A 21,650-nucleotide genomic window follows, 5' to 3' on the forward strand; every position below is an offset into this window, starting at 1 on the left:
TGTGATACAGGTATCGACAAAAGTGAGGCTGAATCTGGGTATTTCCCTGGTGGCCATCTTCATCACCATGCGAACTGCCTGCAAACTGGTCAAAGTGCTGATGCATTTGCATATTCAATGTTTGATCATAGTTGCAGAAAAATGACTTGGAAAAGGGTGTCGAGGCTATGCATTTTCACGGGATGTTTCATAGACTACATCCAGACGTTGAGGAAGGAGTTCAACACAAGTCATGAGATGAAATGTCTTCCAAAGTAACATACCCTTTTGCACAAACAAACCAGGCGTCAGTCAAGATCAATGTTAAAGAAACAGTTTAGAAAAGTCCAAGGGTGCACAACTTACTTCTCTCACGTATTTCTGAAAATAGTGAGTTCCTTAATACCCAAAATATATTGCCATCAATAATGGCAACATTGTGTGTACAGAAACCATTACACTGTTTAAATATACAATAATTTACCTTATCAAAGTGACAAAATGAACAAGACAAGTGTTGTACTGTGATAATTTATTCTTATGTCCACAAAAGTGGCCAAGAACAGTGCATTTCAAATTTTATTCCCAGCAAACCAGGAACACAGTTTCACACTGACTGCTAGGATGCACCAGACCAACACAGCCTCGATCCTGGCCAAGCACAATATGTCGACCTCAAGTATACACTTGCCCATAAAAATTGTTTCAGTGGTAGCTGAATGAACAGAGGTTGCATCATGATCTTCATCACATAAAGGAATTGTCCAAACATTACCACAATTAAACATGGTTTGTCCACCATGTGCAAAACATTTACTTTACTTCAAAACAAAGGATCTTGTAGCAATGAAGTTGTGAATTTCATACAACAAAACCATCAAGGAAGAGTAACTATCATGAATTGATGCCATTCCTTTTGCTCCCTTCTCAGTTGTCTCAGCAAAGAACACATCAGTAAGTCTTGATTTGTATATTCATGATGAACATATGATAAAATCTCTCCATACTGTGTGCTGACACTGATGTCACATTGTGCTTTGTTAGTTCTCCTCCATGTCCTCATCGTCATCCTCAACTATCACCTCCACCAACTTCTTCTCCTTCTGTGCAGACCGAGCTGCAAAACACAAACCAGTGTCACAGTCAATCCAAAACACAAACATGCTTGAGTTTTTACTGAACTCCACAACACTCCAGCAGTGGGACAACTTGTGGATAACTGTCAGGACAATACACTACTGACTCACAAGCCATCAGATTTTAAATCCTGATTGTTCACATAATATTTACGGAAAAGAAGTGCCATAATAAACTGTCATGCCTCACTGCCTCACATCTGATTTCATTCAATATATAATACAAAGGTGGTCTGTTTTCTAAATTTGTTATCTGCACATATAAATTTGGGGCAACCCTTTTTTATTTCACGTTTAAGTTTGAATAGCATGTTTTCCTCCAAGAAATAATCATCTTTATCAGTCATTACACATGCAAATGAACTGTATTTGAAACAGGATGTAAGAAACTTTCATTGATCTTACGGAGTTAAGTCCCTTTAACAGGTCTACACGTGAACCCACACGTTATGTCAGGCTGTTGACTGGCCTTGTGTGTTTCTTACCACCGCTCTCCACAATGTTACACCTATATAATGGTAGTCTGAAAGTAATCAAGTCTGGACCAGACAATCCTTCTGACATGACCATCAATATGTCATTGATGCAATGATGTGTCAACAAAATCAGTAATCCTGACTGCATTATCTCGTTAGTTGCCTGTTATGACAAGCCTGGGTTACTGAAGACAAATTCTAACTCAGATTTACAGGGGTGGCTGTCAACTTAACATGTACAGATTTCTGAAATGAAAGTGCATCTCTATATATTCAGACCTACAGTATCATCCATTCATACTGAAGTCTTCGGGGTTTTTCACTAAGCCTGCTACCCTCACTTACTTAGAGGTCTGCTGTAACAATCGGAAACTGACTTCTGGGGTAAAGATCGTAAAATACTTGGGCTGCATCACATACATTAAGAGGTGAATATATAATGTCACAAACATTGGATAACGTCTACAAAAACAAGTCAGCTGTTGTATATTTTCCATTATATACTTATGGAAACAAATAAGAGAACATATGAAAGTTCAACTGTCCCTTATTCCTTACAAGGTTTCTTCACAAGGTACAAATTGCATCGTGGGTGAAATTCTGGAAAATAGGGACATTTGTACTTTCACATGTTCCGTTATTCGTTCCTGTGAGTATATTTAGTGAAATAAGGAAAAAGTATGAAATATATACACACTGCAAAGTCCTGAGAATGTGACTGAGACGCATACACATTATTATGTGACAATACTAATCTGCTACACTAACCCATTTCTCTATACGTACCTGCTGGTGACTTAATAAGATGGATGTTCTTCTCAACCTCCTTGATGTCGGCCTCCTTCCTTAGTTCCTTGCCCTTCTTTAACCTGGACCACAAAAACACACTTGATAACAACGCACCTCACATGACACAGGTTGCTGTGAAGGAGTACATCAAAACACTTCAAAGTAAATCTGCTTTATACTATAATACCAATATGTGATGGATTGCCCTCATGGAGAATAGTGTGCATGTGACATTATCTCTCTTAAATACTCACATACCTGTGTTGATGTATTTCACCTTACATGAATCAGCATGCAGACTGAGCATTTAGTCTCACAAACAGTACGGTTGCACTGAACATGATGGTTATCGGACTTGTCTTTGTATAACATTAAGCTAAAGACATAAACTGCTAAGTGGCAAAGACCGCCATGATCCATGACTTGCATCGAAGTACATCAATGACGTCCAACGTGTGCCCAATGGTCACCTTCTCCAGATGGACATCACTTATCTCTATTTTCTCCAGTATCATCACAATCTAATGTACTTTATTCAAGGAGTGAGAGAGTGAGTGAGTGAGTTTAGTTATATGCCACACTCAGCAATATTCCAGCTATATGGCAGCAGTCTGTAAATAATCAAGTCTGGACCAGACAATGCAGTGATCAACAACATGAGCATCGATCTGCGCAATTGGGAACCGATGACATGTGTCAACAAAGTCAGCAAGCCTGATGACCCAATCCCGTTAGTCGCCTCTTACGACAAGCATAGTCACCTTTTCATGGCAAGCATGGGTTGCTGAAGGCCTATTCTACTCCGGAACCTTCACGTGTTACTTTATTCAGATGCACACCCATCACTGTTAACGATGTTAGGGCGTAAATCATTATTTACTCATGGAATGCATGTGCTCACAAACTTGCAACTACTTATTCCAATTGTTTGCCTCGCGTTTCTGATGATACACATCAGTAGGACATTCTTCAAAGGCATTTAGAAGTTGGTGAGGCAATACAAGACACTATTATGGATGACAACTTCTTTAATTCTTTTAACACGACGTTTCAAGGCTAATTCTTGCCCCTTCGTCAGGTGGATAATGAGCATAGGTAACATTGCAGAATATATATAGGTATACATGAAGCCAGAGACGTAAGATGTATATACAAACACATAAATGTAGTTAGGTATGTACAATCACAGAGGAGAGATGAAAAGGAGGAATGTTTGACAATCAGTAGGACAAACTGGCATTACCCATCTTCATCACCATAAACAAAGAAAGACTATTTCAAAATCACAGAGAGCAAAGACATACCTGTTTTTAACAAACTGTCTCTCCCTGCGTGACCGGATCTCCTGAATTCTCTGCATAGCTTTCACTGAAGGACGAAATAGAGGCTAGGTGTACATTGTTGATTTAATGGTGCAATGACCGACAGTCAAAAACCAGAAGCAAAATATTTCATGGTCTAGACGTAATAAATATCTCAAGCTGTCTCCAAACATTGATAACTTTCAGTGATGTCTAAGCTATTGATTGTTAGCACTATGAACATACCTGGTGTGGTGTTTGGTGCTACATAAATGGACACATAATTATTCTATTATTATTATCAAGGCGTGCACACCAGAAATGGGGTTCACAACCTGCACATTGCACCCACATTGGGAATCACCCCTGATCTCTAGCATGACAAGCAAACAATATTACCACTGAGCTACCCCACCACCCTACTAAATGGCATTTACACATGAAGCATCTCTGACTTAGCTTATGAAATTGAGGCTTCATACATATGCCTGCTCTTTTAATATTGTGGTAGGCTAACCAATTTGAAACTGAAGCACTGTTTCAACATTAATTAGTTCACAACATGTGCATGACTATTTCTGGCATGAAACAGTCTGGTCTCCAATAGTCTAAATATTGAAAAGTAGCTCTAAAGTAGTTTTCAACCAGTGACCGTGAATAAGCCCCTACCTATTCTTGATTTAGAGTAAGATCACTTTCAATCCAACTCTACATTTATTTCAATGGTCAGTTTGACAATGACATATTTTTCTAAAACTAAAGAGTGAGTCAGGCACATTTTTAGCTGTTTTTAGCAATATTCCCACTATGTGATGTCTGAAGGAGCTGCACACATTGCGCTTAATGGGCGAATCAAACCACAAGTTTACACCACCACCAGTTCAACAAAACAGGTTGGGAAAGGTGCCAAGATACAAGATGTTCACCAATGACGCCCTGCTTCCAAACCCCTTAGTCATGTTTGACTGAAGAAAACCTGTGACTTATGAGTGCTTTAACTCCAAAAGTCTGAATACAAAGCTCACCTGTGTTTTGCCAAAGCTCTCTGTCATATTTAACAGGAACATTTCTTCTCTTTTCAAATTCAAATGATGGGTCAATGGTGAGTTCTTTGCCATGAGCCTTCCTGAATGCCTTTGTCCATGGAGCTTTCCTTGGGTTTCTCTTCTTCTGAAATGCTTTGTGACATTTTGATCGACAGAATCTAAAAATCTGAAAGAAATAAAGAATTATCATTGTTAAATAGAAATAAACCTTTCCACACATTCTTTTCTTCTCTGTCTTTATGAGTAGGGCAAAGAAAATAAATCTAATACACCCTGGGATGTAAAAATCCAATCTCTCATAATTTCTCATAGAGAAATGTTTCTCAAATGTGCTAAGAACGAGTTGTTTTTTTTAGCACTGTAGCAATTTTCACAAGAACGAGGGAGGTTAGTTTTACACCACACTCAGTAATATTCCAGCTGTATCGCAACTGTCTGTAAGTAATCAAGACTGGACCAGATGATCCAGTAATCAACAGCATGAACAACAGTCTACACAATTCAGCATTCATAAGACAAGGCATCCCTGTTTCTTACATTTGTGAAATTTGGCTATTCATTTCATGTACATTATGTATTAGCACTGCAACACATCCATCTTCAAATCACCCCATTCCAGCAAGTGGACTTGGTAGCTCTATCAGATTCAGTCAAACACTGGTGCCAAGAAAAACTCTTTCTGGTTTAGTGAAGCTAGCTTATACTTATATAAGGCTGTCCATTTGTGCTTGAGTGACTCATAAAAAGAACTTGTTAATTGCCCAGTCTCACATGCATTAGCAATTATCAATGGGCTTTGGAGACTAAAAAAATAGACAAATTAAACTTCTTATTGTGATGTTTGTCATAGACATAGTCAATATTTGAATATGAACAAGTTTGAGACATGTCTAATATGACGCAATGTTACTGCATATATACTTATACCATTCCCCTGCTTGACATAATGACAACAGTACAACAATGATTAATTGAAAAAACACACATCACACAGAATCCCTCCACAGAGACCTTGTTTTCTCAATATTGGTTGGTGTGATAGCTTATATTAACACCAGCTGAGAAATTCTAAATTGAGATTGTTTCAGGATGTAAAATAAATATCACAAATCTTGCATATATCATATGTATAATACATGTCAATAATCTTGTTTGCCTCCTTGACAAATAATGTCAAATTAACTATATCTGGGTGATCAATAAATTGCTCTCAACAATATGGAGGAAGTTAGTTAGCCATCTCAGGCCTGTTTTTCCTTTGATGGAGTTGTACACAAGTTGAAAAAGACAAGAAGGATTTTTATCTTGATAGGAATTTAATTCCAAGACGTTTGTTTGTTGTTTCATTCATTTATGGTGATATGTGTAAATAATATAAATTTATATGATATTAATAGTGTCTTCAACTCTTATACAGATGTGAGTACATGTGTTGTTCTTCTACAATAACGCAATGTACCCAAAATCTGTGAAAAACACATCTGTAATCCCCACAGATCTGAGAAAATAAACAGAATTAGGGAAATGTCAAGAGGCTTGAAGAGAATCACGTTGAGTGAGAACGGGCAGTCCCAGCAGGATTTTTCCGACAAGTATTTCATGACAACTGATATTCCTGGACTTAGTCATGTGTCTGGTGTTACAAACCTTACAATCGTTCCTTACAAACTGTATCCCGTGGCCGGGATATATAGTAGAAGAGCAGTAATAACACTTTTCAAGACGCATGTTGATCTACACTACCCCTCGTGTTGCGTGTGTTGATGTAAAGGAAAGATTCGGGATTAAGGACAACGTGTCATTTGATTGGTTAAAATTTGAATAGCTGGCAAAGAAGAGTTACCTACCTTTGACCACAAACTAAAGGAAGCAAGACGCGTTGTGGTGAGCTTGGCTAAGTGAAATAGATCTATAACTGCCCCTTAAATTCTTCTATTCTATGTGACGAACCACTGACTAAACAGTCGTACATGTAAGCAGAAGTGCGCTTTCCGCCATATTTAATCACGTTTCGAGAAGGCCGGTATTGATTACTAGCATCACGTATACTTCAGAGTCAGCTGCGACAAATGCACATTGAATTCCCCACACATCTTAGAATCAAATTAAAAATGGTCTTTATCACCAATACCAACTACCTAGATAAAACGAAAAGAAGATACCGGGCATGAGAACGAACGCTCCGCTCGAAAGACTGGGCTTGTTTGAAATGTAAACAAAGAAAAATTGCGATTTTACACTATCCAGCCGTCGAATCACTGCTTACAATGGCTCAATACGCTTAGAATATTTAGGGGAAGAGTATCGTAGCAAGACATAGCAAATTAGACATAGATACAATGCAATCATATGATAATTCATAAGAAACGTTTCCGTGCAGCGTGACGCCATCCATGAATGACGCAAATTCAAAGTCGATTAAAATATTCTGATGTCAGTCAAACAGTATTTCTACGAAACTTGTTTAAAAATATATTAATCAGGTCATGTCTTAATTTGGACAAACCTTATTTCCATATATTCATTGAGTTGCATTGACCTGATGTAAAGCATTGGTGCACGATAAAAACGAAGAAATTTACTGTTTACAAAATTTACACAAAACTTTTAGCAGTGCCTATTTCTCAAACCACCGAGGTAGTCTCAGTTATATGTATACCAACGGATTGGAAATTAAATATTCTACAATTCTTTCTAATCTTATAGCCGTACGCAGATCCAGGACAACGCCAGCGCAATTCTCGCACAACGTTCACTTTTCAAACATTACGAAAATGTACATAAAAAAAACTCGGCATTCAAGGGGTTAAAAAATTATACACGTAGTGTCGGGTACATCCAAAATATTTTCTCTCACTCCTGCATTTCGCGTTGTCGAAGAAGTTGCTTTTTATGAGAGGTTCGATTTGATGACATTGATTGTTTTTCGGTCTGTAATTCGTTAATTATATATCGTTATATGTAATTTTGATGCTTTTCGTAAGAGGCGATTAACGGGATCGGGTGGTCAGGCTCGTTGACCTGGTTGACACATGTCATCGTATGCCATTTTGCTGTTGATCACTGGGTTGTCTGGTTCAGACTCGACAATTTACAGACCCCCACCGTATGGTCTACTCCAAGTTGTCAGACAGTGGAGTAGGTAATTAGCAAAGAAAACACCCCTTTCTCCCCTCTCTGACAGATTAACCATAGATAGTTAGGGTTTAGCTATGTAACTGAACCTTGTGATCAGAACAGTCATTTTATTCTTAAATGTCACATATAGCGACTCATGTATTGATACACATTAAAACATTGAATAAAGTCCAGTTTTGATCAAGTTTGTAATTTTAGAGTTAAGTGGTGAATAATCACATTTCTTTAGATAAACAATATTTTCAATATTTAGGATTTTTACAGAAATATTGTTAGTGGTAAAGAAATTAATGTTATTTAGTGGTGGGCGGTATAATATAATGTGGAGTACGTCACAAACAGATGATGTATGTATCTCTCAATTCCATAACAATGTTCTGATTCGATGGGCAACCTGTGATTTGAAGTTCTAAATTTAGTTAACCAGAGTCCATAAATTTAGTTAACCAGAGTATATAAATTTAGTTAACCAGAGTCCTTATTAACATGGTACTTGTAACAAAAATGCGATTTCTTAAACGTCACGGGTATTTATTTAAGGATTGACTACTCTGTTCGATCACCATTATATAGCAGGCCTACAGCAAGTACCAATGTCGGTCTGGCCGCAACATACCCTTGGTTCTCTGTTTCATTATTTCTGTATTTGTCAATATTCTTTATTGAAAACAATAAATGCTCTTCAACGAACCATGTCTTGTGCGTTAATTCATCAATGAACTATGCCTCCTGTGGGTACTTTTCAGCAACAGGGCTGTTTCCACTTTCACTGTAGGAGTAGGGAAGCCCTCAACCATTAATCAATGCGAGTCACAACTAGAAGTTCTCTCAAATGAGAGGACATCATACATATTGTACCCCTATGGGAATCGAACTCGGGTCTTCATCGTGACAAGCGGACGCTGTAACTGCTAGACTAGCCCACAGCCCCTCGCGGGAAGGAACGCGAATATCAAATGAGAGGAAGTTCCTTTATTTTAATGTGAGTGGAAATTCTTGACGTCGCCACACCAAGGTGAATGAGTCATTTCTCCATGGTTTGACACTATAGTGGATAAACATCCAAGCAATACAACTATATTCTGTAAGGAGTAGAGTTTTTAAGGATCTCGACTTCTATATTATGAGGAACACAAGGTTTCGGAGTATCAACCTTACTCATTCACCGGAGTATTTTCGTGTGAGCCGGAGAGTCGCAAAGCTTTATATTTAGATGATATGTGGGTCTTGCGTAAACGTTTTAGAAACAATCATGTGGATCATTTTCTAATGGTGACTACACCCCTGTTGTATTTATCATCATACATATGTTGACATCCTTAAAAACTGTCTTGCTTATGTGCATCACGTCCTAATGCCTTTCATTGATCTTAGTCTATAGCCCACGATGATGATCTGCTGCGTGAGACCTTGGTGAAAGTGTTGAAAGAAACACTACGCAGTCAGGTCAGATTGCAGCGGTGAAAATATTGATAGGTATAACATATCTTATATTTGGAATTACTCTTTCGTGGTAAAGTACTCATTCCAGGACTTTTGTTGGGTTGAGTTCATCCGGGATTCGAACCGACACTCTCAGAGTCAGGCACCTAATAGCCATCACACAAAGTCAGACGCCTCACCCGCCCAACCACCGTGACGTCCTCCAAAGTGGAAGTCGGACAACTGGTACAGTAGACTGCGGACTTATCGTACCCCTCTGAAGAGAGTTAATTGGCAAAGTTCCCATGGCCGAAAGCTCTGATTACACAGTGCCATTTAGAAAGTGGTCAAATGTCAAATGACCACTTCTAATGGCACAGTATAAGAGAGTCAATATGCACCCATGCACTGTGTGCTTATGGGATCAATATGCACCCATCAACATGGGCGGATCCAGGAATTTAGAAAGGGTTGGGGGCGTGTTCAGGGGATTCGAAACCCGAGACACTCCCACCCACAACACATCCTTGGACCCGTCCATGCCCAACTGTTAAGCCAGTGTGAAGGTCGATATATGGGCCCATCATGTGTCTGAAAGTTATCGTTTCACTGAAATGTATGCCATGCCTACTGGCCTACTGTAATTCTGCATGCTCGTCAAGGTGATATCATCCGGGAGGAATGACGGAGAACATAGCAGACTAAAATCGGTAATGGATCCACACGCAATCCATATGTACCCGTATGGTGTTCTGAATCCCTCGAATGTTGTTTTTGGTATTTTGGGGTGCCTTTTTTGTTATTGTTGTTGTTGGTGGTGGTGGTGAAGGTTTTGAAGGTTTTGTTTATTTTGGGGGTTTTTTGTTTTGTTTTGTTGTTGTTGTTGTTGTTTTGGGGGTTTTTTGTTTGTTTGGGTTTGTTTTTGTTTTTTTGTTTGGTTTTTTTTTTTTGGGGGGGAGGGGTGTGTGTCATGTTTATAGTGTCGTTTGTTAACGTACGAATAGAAGGCCCCAGACCGGTACGCCTTCCACGGACACATGACGTGATGAGATTAAAGGACATGGATATCAAACTGGGGCGTCATGCCTCGACTGATAGCTGGACTGATAGCTGGACTGATAGCTGGACTGATGAATGGTCAGACTATTTATCGACGTCTAGGGCAATCGAGGACAATAATGTATGAACATGCAAATTTCATAATTGTGTTGTTGTTTTATTATTATTTTATTTCATTTTTCTTGGGTACAGATAGGACATGTATTACAATTACATATTACATTTTCCTGGACAGTATGGATATCTGAAGTCAATTTATTGTGAGGAAACTTACTGAACATTTGAACTGTTTAATACATACTGAAAAGCAAAAGAAAGGCAAAACATTAAATCTCATTAAAAAAAAAAACAGGCGTGCATGTTTATGTCAGCTATTGACAAACTTGACAAAAAGCCAGAGTTGCGTTTCTTTTTGCTGTTCAGTATCGTATGATTATGTGAAATGCTTCTCCACATTGACCAGAATCTTTTCGTAATCATATTCTGTTTATGAGAGATATTTTTGCGTACGATAGAAATTTACCGGGTAGTTTTAAATATAATTATAATGCGAACCTTTTTATAATTAGCACTACAAAACCCTTTTCACAACAGTTATTGGCAAAAACCAGACTAAAGCGACGAATCGTAGTTTTATTTCTTTCACGTCAGTTATACATTGATTTTATTGTACAAAGTGGCTCGTAGGTCCACACCCCGGGTGTTATCTTTCCCATGCTTTTATTTTTGCAAATATTTACCTGAAACACGTGACACTGTAGGTACTCAAGCACTTTGTACGAATCATTTATGATCATACAACCAACTTATGGAAGGGTTATCAGATGTTTTATCCCTTTCTGATAACTGATATTTAGTATAAGGCTTTTTCGAAAATTAAATATTAATAATTAATTAATAATAAGTATAATAATTGTTTCCTTTACTCACTGTGGCTTTCACGGCACCGATGTTTGTATATGAAATGAAGCTTTAACGGCAATTAATAATTTATTTTTCAAATATGGCTCTCCCGGGCAGGCAGCGTGACCTTCAAAGATAGTATTAGGTAACCTTGCACGTTGTCCTTTATCTTTATGTGATTACAGAGCACATGACGCCCAGCACCCAGTCTACCAAGTAGGAAGAAACACAAGCCGCCATATTTCCTGGAAGGAGTAGGTTACCTGGAAGAGATAAGTTGTGTGGGATCGGCGGTGTACACCCAGGACACATCTGGCGGGTAGGTGTAAGATGTCGTGATATAAAATATCATTTTGTGTGCATGTGGTATTTGCGTATCCCACTGCCTCAGTACTGAAAGAGAATGACATAACTGATTAGGATCACGGCATGTGATTTCCGCCATTGGGTGTCGATGGTGACGGGTGGTTTATGGTGCTAGTTTTGCAGTGTCATGTCGAGGTGGATATTTCACTGTTCCCCTGTGTGCAATTGGACACGGGTCCCCTCCTCGTGATGCATTTACCCAGCCAAGGACGTGAACCATCTGGAAACCCCGTCCCTGTATTGGGTGATTGATTGACTGGTTGATTGATTGATTATAAGCCGATGATGATGATGATGATGATGAGTGTTGTTAAACGCCGGTTTTGATAATATTCCAGCTATATCACGATGGGGAACTGACTTTACAGCTAGCGAGCCTGATGGTCCGAGTTAATTCACCATATTGTAAGATCTATTTTTAAGTTGATTGTTACATTTAGACTTGACAGTTACTGCTTGTTATCAGCCCTGACGGGGACTTGTGCTTCTTTCATACGCTGAATCACCCCCACATGTGACTACAGTTGCTGATAATGTGTCATGACCCCACTTGCGTGTTGACCATTGTCATTCCTCCACCTGCACACGATGTTAAAACCAACCCACACAGGTACTTCTTCCAACGACAACTCCTGGTGGTCATAGCACTCGCTCGTCACGCCGAAACCCGGGTTCGATTCCACACATGAGTGCAATGTGGATCCCATTTCTGGTTTCCCATCCGCGCCATTGTTTAAATATTACTGAAAGCTGTGTAAAATCTTACTCCTATTACAGATACACTCAAACTGCACGATGTCTCGTATATTCTTATTTTGTGTCGTAGACGATGCCGCGCGGAGAAAGAACCTGCTGTCGGTGGACGGTGACGCTGCTGCACTTCCTAACGTGCCTTGTGGCGGGATTCTGCATCCTCTGCGTTCTCATAATGCGAGGACTTGCAGCTAATTGTTTACCATCATTAACAGACAACGTGGGACATCAGGTCCATTATGTAAGTATGTTCGCCTTCACAAGCAAGGTGGGTGTGGTTACTTAGTCTAGTGGTTAAAGCGTTCGCTTGTCACGCCGTAGATCAGCTTTCTTTTCCCCACATGGGTACAGCTTGTGAAGCCCATGTCTGATATCCCCTGCCGTGATATGGCTGGAATATTGCTTAAGACCGGCGTAAAACTAAACTCACTCACTGAAAAGCAACGCGGCTGCTGCTGAAATCTCTTAAATGAGTACTCGTACGTCTTTATCTTCATATAAACAGTTATGGGTGTGGTATTAAGTGTTTCAGATGTAGGCTAATAGCTAATAATAGCTGCACATTTCATGACAGTCATCGATACCGGCTGTACAGTATATCTTCTGTAGCTGTGACTTACGTTGTAACCAGACCAGCCTTGTGATAATAATAATAACATTGTTGATGTTTTTGTTCTTCTTCTCCGTCTTGTGTTTTCTCGATAGATATGCGTAAGTATTTATGTTTTCTACCCCTTCACGTTTTAGAACGATGTATAATTTATGTTGTGGGTCATTCCTCTCAATATGTACCCGAAGCATTCTGACTGATCAGACTCGATGGCTGATCTATGTCACTGTACATCACCTGTGTTTGAACGACACTCATTATATCAATCACTAGTTTGTCTGGTTCTCAGTTATTCTGAAACCACCGTGATAAGAGTGGAATATTGCTTAATGCAGCGTTAAACAACATACAAAGCGGATACAATCTGCAACCCAGAGAATTTTCTTAATGCTCTAAGTTATAAAGGTCACGTGCAGTTGTTTGGGGATATGTAAATGAAAACGCTCTTCAATGATGATGTTGTGAAGGTTAGAAGATTTAGAAAGTTTCGTTTTTTTTCTGAAGTTCCACCAACGGCGGTACATGAGTGAAATGTAAAACAACTTATTTACATATAAAGACCAACATGGCATTGACGAGACATACTTGAGACAGGATAATGAACTATACCATATACATACATATTTCTCGATACAAAGATGCCAGTAGAGCATCATACAGGCATTTAATTACCTGCATTACTATCTAAACTTCTAGTGATACATTTAATAAAATTCAAATTTTGACATTTTTTAAAAAGTTTTCAGCTTTCTTTGAACAAACTAATTTGTTAAGTAGAGGTTGAGCCAGGACGTGACATACTGGACCGGGGGTATTTACAACTGCTGCTGTAGGCGAAGAGCTTCGCCCCTGTGAAGGTAGTGAAACTCATCACCAACAGTGATAAACTGTCATTTCTAGGGGTATTTTGTCTACCTGCCAGCATCACCAGGTAGATAATGTTTACTACTTCAGTTGAAGAATAGGCAAGTAATTGTTTCTGGCATAAAACGTCATGGTCCAACAGATAAATAACATTTGGTGTTATAATGTGTATACTATTGCGTACTTCCTCAACTCTAGGCCGACTCAGTCCTGGAGTTCTTCTGCAACGTTGTCCTGTACGCTTGTGGTGCCATTTCGGGCTACAGCATACTGTCTTTCTTCGCCCATTGCTGCTGGGAAAATAAACTGTGAGTGTGTCCATATATACAAGCATTACATTTGTCGAAACCTCCTTGAAACGTGTGAGTGACGTATAAATAGCACAGTCCCCCACTGCGAGTCAGAAAATCGATTATCTTAGTCACCCCACCCCTTCACACACACACACACACAGAGAGAGAGAGAGAGAGAGAGAGCACACAGAGAGAGAGAGAGTGAGAGTGAGAGTCTCCCCTACATTATAGCATGTAATAGTGCGGCTCAGAAATTATTGAAAACCGGACAGGTACGCCTAAGACTGGGGAAGATAGGAAAAAATGGAATCGAGAACCAGCATCTACTTACCCGAAACGGAATCGAATACCCGGAAATGCAAGGAATAGTCAATGTCAATTTTCTGAATATTTACTGCTCATGCGCATATAAATAACAGTCGTTACTAATAAGCTCCATAAATCGGACAATACCAGTGATGTAAATGTATCTTACGTCAAAAATAAAAAAGACAAATTATTATCTGCCCTTGTCAGTAGAGTTCGCTCCTATACCCTGTACTCGATTCCTAGAAATAGGACTCGATATCAGTTGTACCCGACCCGGATTCGAATACTCGAGTACCCGTCCCAGCCCTAATTACCTACACATCAATTAATAATTATAAAGTATTTTAAAGGTATCAGAAGTATCAATCGCCTTTGTCCAAATGTGATTTCATAAAAACAAGCAAATCCATCCGCACGGAAAGGCACCTACACACATCGGAAATATGGGCAGTAGCTTTTGATACTTGTGAGACCGTTAATATACGATTTGTTAACTAGTGAGTGCTCAATTGTCCGGTTTTCGATCATACGCCGTATTTCTGTGATGCATCTTTACGTGTTATATACTATGGAGGCTGGATAGTATACCTGGGCTCAGTTAATCGATTTTGTGAGTCGCAATGGGGGTCTGTGAATGGAAGTACAATGAACAGCCACGCTCGAAGCAGGCACTGAAGGCTGTGAACTAACGTAAATTTGCACGTTTTTGTATTATGATATATAGTTAAGCTGAACTAAAGCAAAGCATGTACATATTTGCTCACAAACTGACAGAAAATAATTACAAGAAATGTGGATTCGACCTCATTACAATAGTGATTACGTCACTATCTACAGCTTGTTGCTGACATATTTCGCCACCAACATCGGTGTGAACGGCCCTTGATCCAAATGTTTATTTCATTTTCTTTTAATATTAAAATATCATAAAAGCGTGAACCCGAGGAGACATGACATTCCATTAATCTAAAGTGTATTACGTGTACATATCAATTGCAGATCATCATCCAACTTCTTTATAACTGTTAACTTACAAGGTGCCGAAGAAACCATCACTAAACAGCAACGCACTGCAGCGACTTGATATTAAAGAATCTCTCTTTCTTCACTTCTTTGGAGTAGTATATTTGATTTACATAGTCTGTGCTTTCATTCATTTTCATGAGTATGTTTATTTTGTGTGTAGATGTTTTGCCCTGCAAACTATGATATTCATCATAGTCAGCGTTCTTGGATTAACAGGATCAGCTTCTCTAACAACACAGTTCTTGTTATGGTGCAAAAACCTGCAAACTACGTTCCCAAACGCAACCGAGTAAGTATATAAGACATTGTATCAACACACTAATCCCACTCGAATATATTAAATTTCAAACCCGTACGAGATCAACTGGAAAGGTGATTCTGGCACTAAGACACCGTTTACATTCGTATTCTCGTCACGATACGGCTGAAATATTGCTGATGTGACGTTAAGTATTAACTCACTCACTCGTATTCAATGTGTACCGGTGGATGGGTAGTCGAGTGGTTATGCGTTCTCCCGACACAACGAAGGACCGGGTTCTGTAACCGATGCATGGGTACAGTCTACTCTATGTCAAACCTTTTCACTCACCCTTATTCATCTTAAAACATCTATGTAAAGGGTATATGATCCTGGTTTTATATTATTATTAAAGCGCTGTGATGTATTTCCTTGTGGGACAAGCCGGATCGTTCTGTGGGGTTAGTACTCACTTCCGAAAAAAAGACATATTAATGTTTTCACAAACAATCAGGGTCGTTGCCTAGTAGTTAAAACTGGGCTTCTCAGCCTCCAAACGCAGGGTCCGACTCACATGTGGGTATAAAGTATGCACCCCATTTCTGCTGTCCCCGCCGTGAAGTTCCTTGAATATTGCTAAAACGGCGTAAAACTATACTCACCCACATGATTATCACCATGATAATTGTAGAGGTAACATTTCTCATCAGTGACTATTCAGAGCTAGAATTTTGTCTGAATCAGCGCTTTGTCCGAACTGGTTCATCAAAATGTTAAACAGCATCAGCATGCGTCTCGTTCAGTTTTTACCCCACATTAGCTGGGCCGAGGGTAGCCCTGTGGCTAAAGCGTTCGCATGTCACGCCGATGACCTGGGTTCGATTCCCGGTGGATGATGTTTGTGCCGTGATATTGCTGGAAGAGTTCTGAAAGCGTTTTCTCTCTCACTCTTATTGAGCTAACAATCAGTAATATTACCGATCTGTTCAGACGTCGTTCTTACAGCAATCACTCAATGCTTCCTTTCCCCACGTCATATAAAATACTTCATTTCTTTTCAAGCATGCACGTCCTCATATTCTTCAGTGCGACGTTAAACCCAATTAATCCTCCTCCTCCTCCACACCCCCCACACCCCCCAACCCCCCGACATGTATTGTTCTTGACAAAACTATTAACACACCCCGTGGGTAAAATCAACATAGTCCATACTTGATAACATTTAAGTGTAATTTGTTTCAGTTGTGAGATGGCAGCCAGTTTTTATGATAAAAACTTGGCATATGAGAAGCTCAACATGACGATGTATTACAGAACGGAGATTATACAACAGGTCAGTACTGTAAGCAAAGGCAAACTGTTGCGCAAATTGCTTGCACAGCATAGAGAAAATGAACAGTCTTCTTACATGCGAGCAAAGCTTGGCACCGTACTTACCTTGCTTCGGTTCGAAAACTATTTTTCATGTCCAAATAAAATATCGCCACCATCAAAGACATACACTCATTTCTTCACTGGGTTGTGCTCTCACATTTCCAACCCCATGTTGACCAGTTACTCGCGTTGAAATATTTTTTATTCAACTTTTTAAGCGCAACTCGTGGTGTATCAGACCGTTCTTCGCCTCCATTCCCTCTTCCAGTTCAACGGGGTGAAAGAACAGGAGTGTATTGTTCCACATGGAAGACTTACAGTTATCTCCCCTGCTTCATTCACCCATTACGCCAGAAGTGTTTTTTATGTAGAATAAATGTTACCAAAATTCTAACAATAGTGACGACAGTTGAGACAAATACAATCCAACAGGTTAATGATAAAATTAAGCAATGTGGTATTTCTCAAAGTTTTTAATTTCTGCTTATTCCTGTTCTGTCACTCCGCTGAACCGGAAGCTAAGTAATGAAGGCGAAGAGCGATCTGAACACCTGGAGTGGCGCTTAAAATGTTGAATAAAACATATTTCACAGAGTAATTATTAAACATGGGGTAGGAAATCAGAGAGCACATCCAAGTAAGGAAATTGGAGTGTACCTTTGATGGTGGCGATATCTTATTTTGACATGAAAATATTTTTCGATCCGAAGCAAGGAAGTTGCTAAGGTTTGCTCGCTTCACTCGCATGTAAAAAGACTCGTCATATTCTTTATGCTGCGCAACCCCATTTGTTCTACAATTTGCCTGTGCTGTAACACACTTTACCGAAAAGAGACACTTGGAAGTTATGTTGTATGTGACCTCGGACAGTCTGACGTCAAACGCAAAGACGCAAAACAAAATACTCACACACGCAGTAATGAATGTGGGATCACTGACGTATAATTTTGGACCAAGGCTGATTATATTGAGATTAAATTTTTATCAAAGATAGTAAACTTCAAATACAAGGAAAATGGAGAGGAACAGAAAAACCGTGTAATCGTATTATATGTTACCGAACATCCAGGAAAACTCTTTCCAGTTGTGAAGGATAACCTTATAGCCTTTTATTCCCGTAGGAATAGGGAAATAACAACATCAAGTGTAGAAAGAAAGAGATAGTACAGAAAATCTCAGAGTGATTGGATTTTCCCAAAGCGTTACACAGACATAACGTCACTCGGTTCTTTCGAACATCGTTATATCGTATTGGTCGTGATCGATACACGAGTGAGATGTCATGCTTCCAGAGTTGTACTTGGACCATCAGTTTCCTGAGTATGATCCTGTCGTTCATCTACATCAGCCTCCTGTGCATCTCGGCAGAGCGACAAAACGACAGAACACGTGTGGTCTACGTGAGAAACGACGAACAACAGCCCCTCCTACCACTCCCGGGAGAAAGGGAGAGTTATTCATAGAAATTGCCACTGTCTCGCAGATGTGTTGTACGTCATATAATGGCACTCTAGTAGTTGTACGGACATACTGGGTAGTTGTATAGACACCTTGAGTAGTTGTATGTGTCCGGTTATAGATTTGTGTTATAAAGGAGGGCAAGGTTGAAAACATGCTCGTCAGTCAGTGAATGTCTCACTGGCAATAGTATTCTCGTAAATTGTCATGCCTTGCTTTAATATCGTACCTGTGAGATACAATGCTGAGGGAGTCTTCTTCATGATCAGGCATGAGCGTCTAGTCGTCTAAGATTGCCACAGACCCACAGCATGCTTTAGAAGTTCCTTCTGATTATGGTTCTAGGGCAGTAAAGTAAAGTTAGTCTCAGAATTATTCGTTGTAGTATAGCAGACTTAGAATGGGTTCTAGGGTGTTTCGCGCCATACTACGACACGTGGGTTTCCCCCAAACGGTAAACGTGTGAGCCAAGCATCGCTTTATCATTACAGCATCACTTCAATATGAAACTTGGAACTGAAATTCTGTTCAAGGTAGCATTAACCCCAAAAATTCCTGATGAAGTAAAGGTTTGGTGTCCAACTGTGATTTACGTTCTGTGTACACGATACTATTTCCAAACAATCTGTTCATATTTGTTCGGGAAGTGTATTTTACCGTTAGCTCCGAGCAGGCTTATCATGTAGGCCACGGTAGTCTGTGATACTCTCCGTTTTGAACAATATTAATATTGTTTTTGAACAATGTGTTTTGCTGTACAGAAAGATATGCAGTAACTCCTCGCAGCACAGTCTGCTTAGGTCCGAAGTAGTTACATGGTTGCGGTGGCCCTTCCTTGCTTCATTCTGGCGAAGACCTTGGTCCAGTTTCACAAAACTATCGCAGCGGTACTGCTGTCGTAACTCCCATACTGTAACTTAGACTGTAACATAGCTTTGTGATACACTAACGTTGTGAAACGGGGCCCTGGTGCCATCGCTGATTGTTAGCCATTGTAAATAGCTTTCGCCTAGTCGTAGCCTGTTGTGCCAAATGGAACATGTTTGGTAGAATATTTAAGACTGGTAAATCTTCTGATTTGTCTGACTAATTTATTGTAATGTCAATCTTTTCATTGATATATACGTCTCATGGCTTCCATATCTCAGGTGTTGTCTGCGGGAGTTCTGTGTTGTTTCTTCGTAATAAACTAATGAGAAATTCCAACCACTTTTTCTGTGTTATTTGCAAGGGACATTAAGACATTGGAATACAAAGTAAGGATGAGGTAATATCAGAAACAGGACTTATTTCGGTGTAGGTTAAAGGACAATGGATTTTTGTTTGATGTTTAACGCGGTACACAGTTGTCCAGGGCATAAATTTTCGAAGCTCTCTTTGCGCTAAGAGAGTCGTAAGTTAATGTTAATGTATGGCACTTACGACTATCTTACGCACTTACGAAGAGAGCTTCCAAAACCTATACCCAGTTCTATGACAGTGGTCTGTAAATAATCTAGTAATGACCAGACAATCCAGAGATTGACACCATAAGTATCGATCTACGCAACTGGGATATGGTGTCAACTAAGTTAACGATCCTGAACGCCCGATTCCGTTAGTCGCCTTTCACAAGGATGGGTTGACCAATTCTGTACAACCCTGATCATCAACAAGAATGGATGGTAAGCATATGTACAGGTGTGAGTCTGTACGGATTGAAACTATGGACAGAGGTTATTCGTAAGACATCCTAACAGTAACAAGAACCATCAGAAGAACTGTACCTCCTTCCTTGCAGTTATTGACATACCTATACTGGCGAAAGTTGACGACCCCTTAAATTTAATTTAATTTTTAAACATCACAGCTCAGTTGCCAAAGGTGATTAAGCTTTATCAAAGCACATTCGTGACATCCCTCACCACGGTATCCAGGGGGAACAATCCACCCCGTTTCAATCCATGTCAAAGACTATAACATCATCAAACTCCAAGTACCAAACCTCATTAAAGACCCCCTACAATCAGTCAACCATGATCAAGGATATGAAATACCTTCTACTTGCCAATAGCTCAAAAAGGCTTCATCCAGTCATAGATGCAAACTGCGGGTGAGGCCTTTTGAGTTAAGAGGAGAATATGTAGTCTCGTATATACAATAACATTTCAAATACGCTTTACGAATGTAATAATTGTTACACATACCGGGTAAGAAAAGTGACTTTATATTAGTTTTACGCCACTTGTAGCAATATTTCACCCGTATGGTGGCGGTGTGTAAGTAATCAGACAATCCAGTGATCACCAGCATGGACATCGATATACACAACTGGGACTGGGTTACGAGGACATGTGTCAACTACGTCAGCGAACCTGACCACCCGATCCGCTAGGCATCTCTTACGACAAACATGAGTTCCTGAAGATCAATTCTCACCATGATCTTCACGGATCTGGATTGTAAGAGTGTCTGTCTTGCCTCGTGGTCAGAGGCGACAAACAAGGATCAGGTGGTCAGAATTGACAATTTGAATGATTGCGTGTAATGACGTCTATTTATGAGGTGTGTTCAGAATATCAACCACTGTTGTTTCATTGCCTTGATACAACAGGTCGCCGTGATGTAACTTGATAATTGATATCTGTAGTTATAGACAACAAAAGCCATGTAATGTACTGTCCCTTGACTCTAGAAATGTTTTTCCATTTCATTTCTGTCAGTATTTGTAATGATGTGCATAACATCAAAGATACATGTATAGCGGTTTCTGACTTCAGACAAACGGTTAAAAAGACAAATGAACTCACACCCCCATACTCTATAATGATGTGGTCACTCAAATGGTCTCAACACATATCAACAATTTCAAAAGGTTTTTTTTTTTTTTTTGTTTCGTATTTTTCTATTTTACTGCTTTCCGTCATACACACAGATATATGTGCATTGCAGTTTGAACAATGAGTTGCTAGTCTTGTAACATTTATTAGATATTCATCGTGTGGCATTCTGGGAATTGGAGCTGGGGTTGAAAAAAAACAACACCCTAAATCTTCTCTGTCCAAAGCAGTACCCTAACGTATGGCTCGCTGGAGATGCCAAGAGTACTGGATAAAAACACGCTTTTT

At 39.6% G+C, this 21,650-nt stretch overlaps 2 protein-coding genes across 2 annotated transcripts; one reads left to right on the forward strand and one right to left on the reverse strand.

Moving 5' to 3' along the window:
• Nucleotides 1-494: 494 nt before the first annotated feature.
• LOC137277747 (probable ribosome biogenesis protein RLP24) lies at nucleotides 495-6,519 on the reverse strand. The gene is made up of 5 exons (XM_067809661.1): nucleotides 6,375-6,519; nucleotides 4,707-4,893; nucleotides 3,685-3,748; nucleotides 2,378-2,460; nucleotides 495-1,096 (listed from the first exon to the last, which is right to left on the reverse strand). The coding sequence occupies exons 1-5, from the start codon at nucleotides 6,453-6,455 to the stop codon at nucleotides 1,020-1,022; spliced, it is 492 nt and encodes a 163-aa protein (XP_067665762.1). The 5' UTR covers nucleotides 6,456-6,519; the 3' UTR covers nucleotides 495-1,019.
• Nucleotides 6,520-11,409: 4,890 nt separating this feature from the next.
• On the forward strand, nucleotides 11,410-19,749 carry LOC137277743 (uncharacterized). Its single transcript, XM_067809654.1, has 6 exons — nucleotides 11,410-11,568; nucleotides 12,442-12,609; nucleotides 14,041-14,150; nucleotides 15,631-15,759; nucleotides 16,954-17,044; nucleotides 18,378-19,749. Exons 2-6 carry the CDS (start codon nucleotides 12,445-12,447, stop codon nucleotides 18,546-18,548), a joined length of 666 nt encoding a protein of 221 aa, XP_067665755.1. The 5' UTR covers nucleotides 11,410-11,568; nucleotides 12,442-12,444; the 3' UTR covers nucleotides 18,549-19,749.
• Nucleotides 19,750-21,650: the final 1,901 nt, after the last annotated feature.

Source organism: Haliotis asinina, chromosome 3 (assembly GCF_037392515.1).
Source record: "Haliotis asinina isolate JCU_RB_2024 chromosome 3, JCU_Hal_asi_v2, whole genome shotgun sequence".
Taxonomy (NCBI): domain Eukaryota; kingdom Metazoa; phylum Mollusca; class Gastropoda; order Lepetellida; family Haliotidae; genus Haliotis; species Haliotis asinina.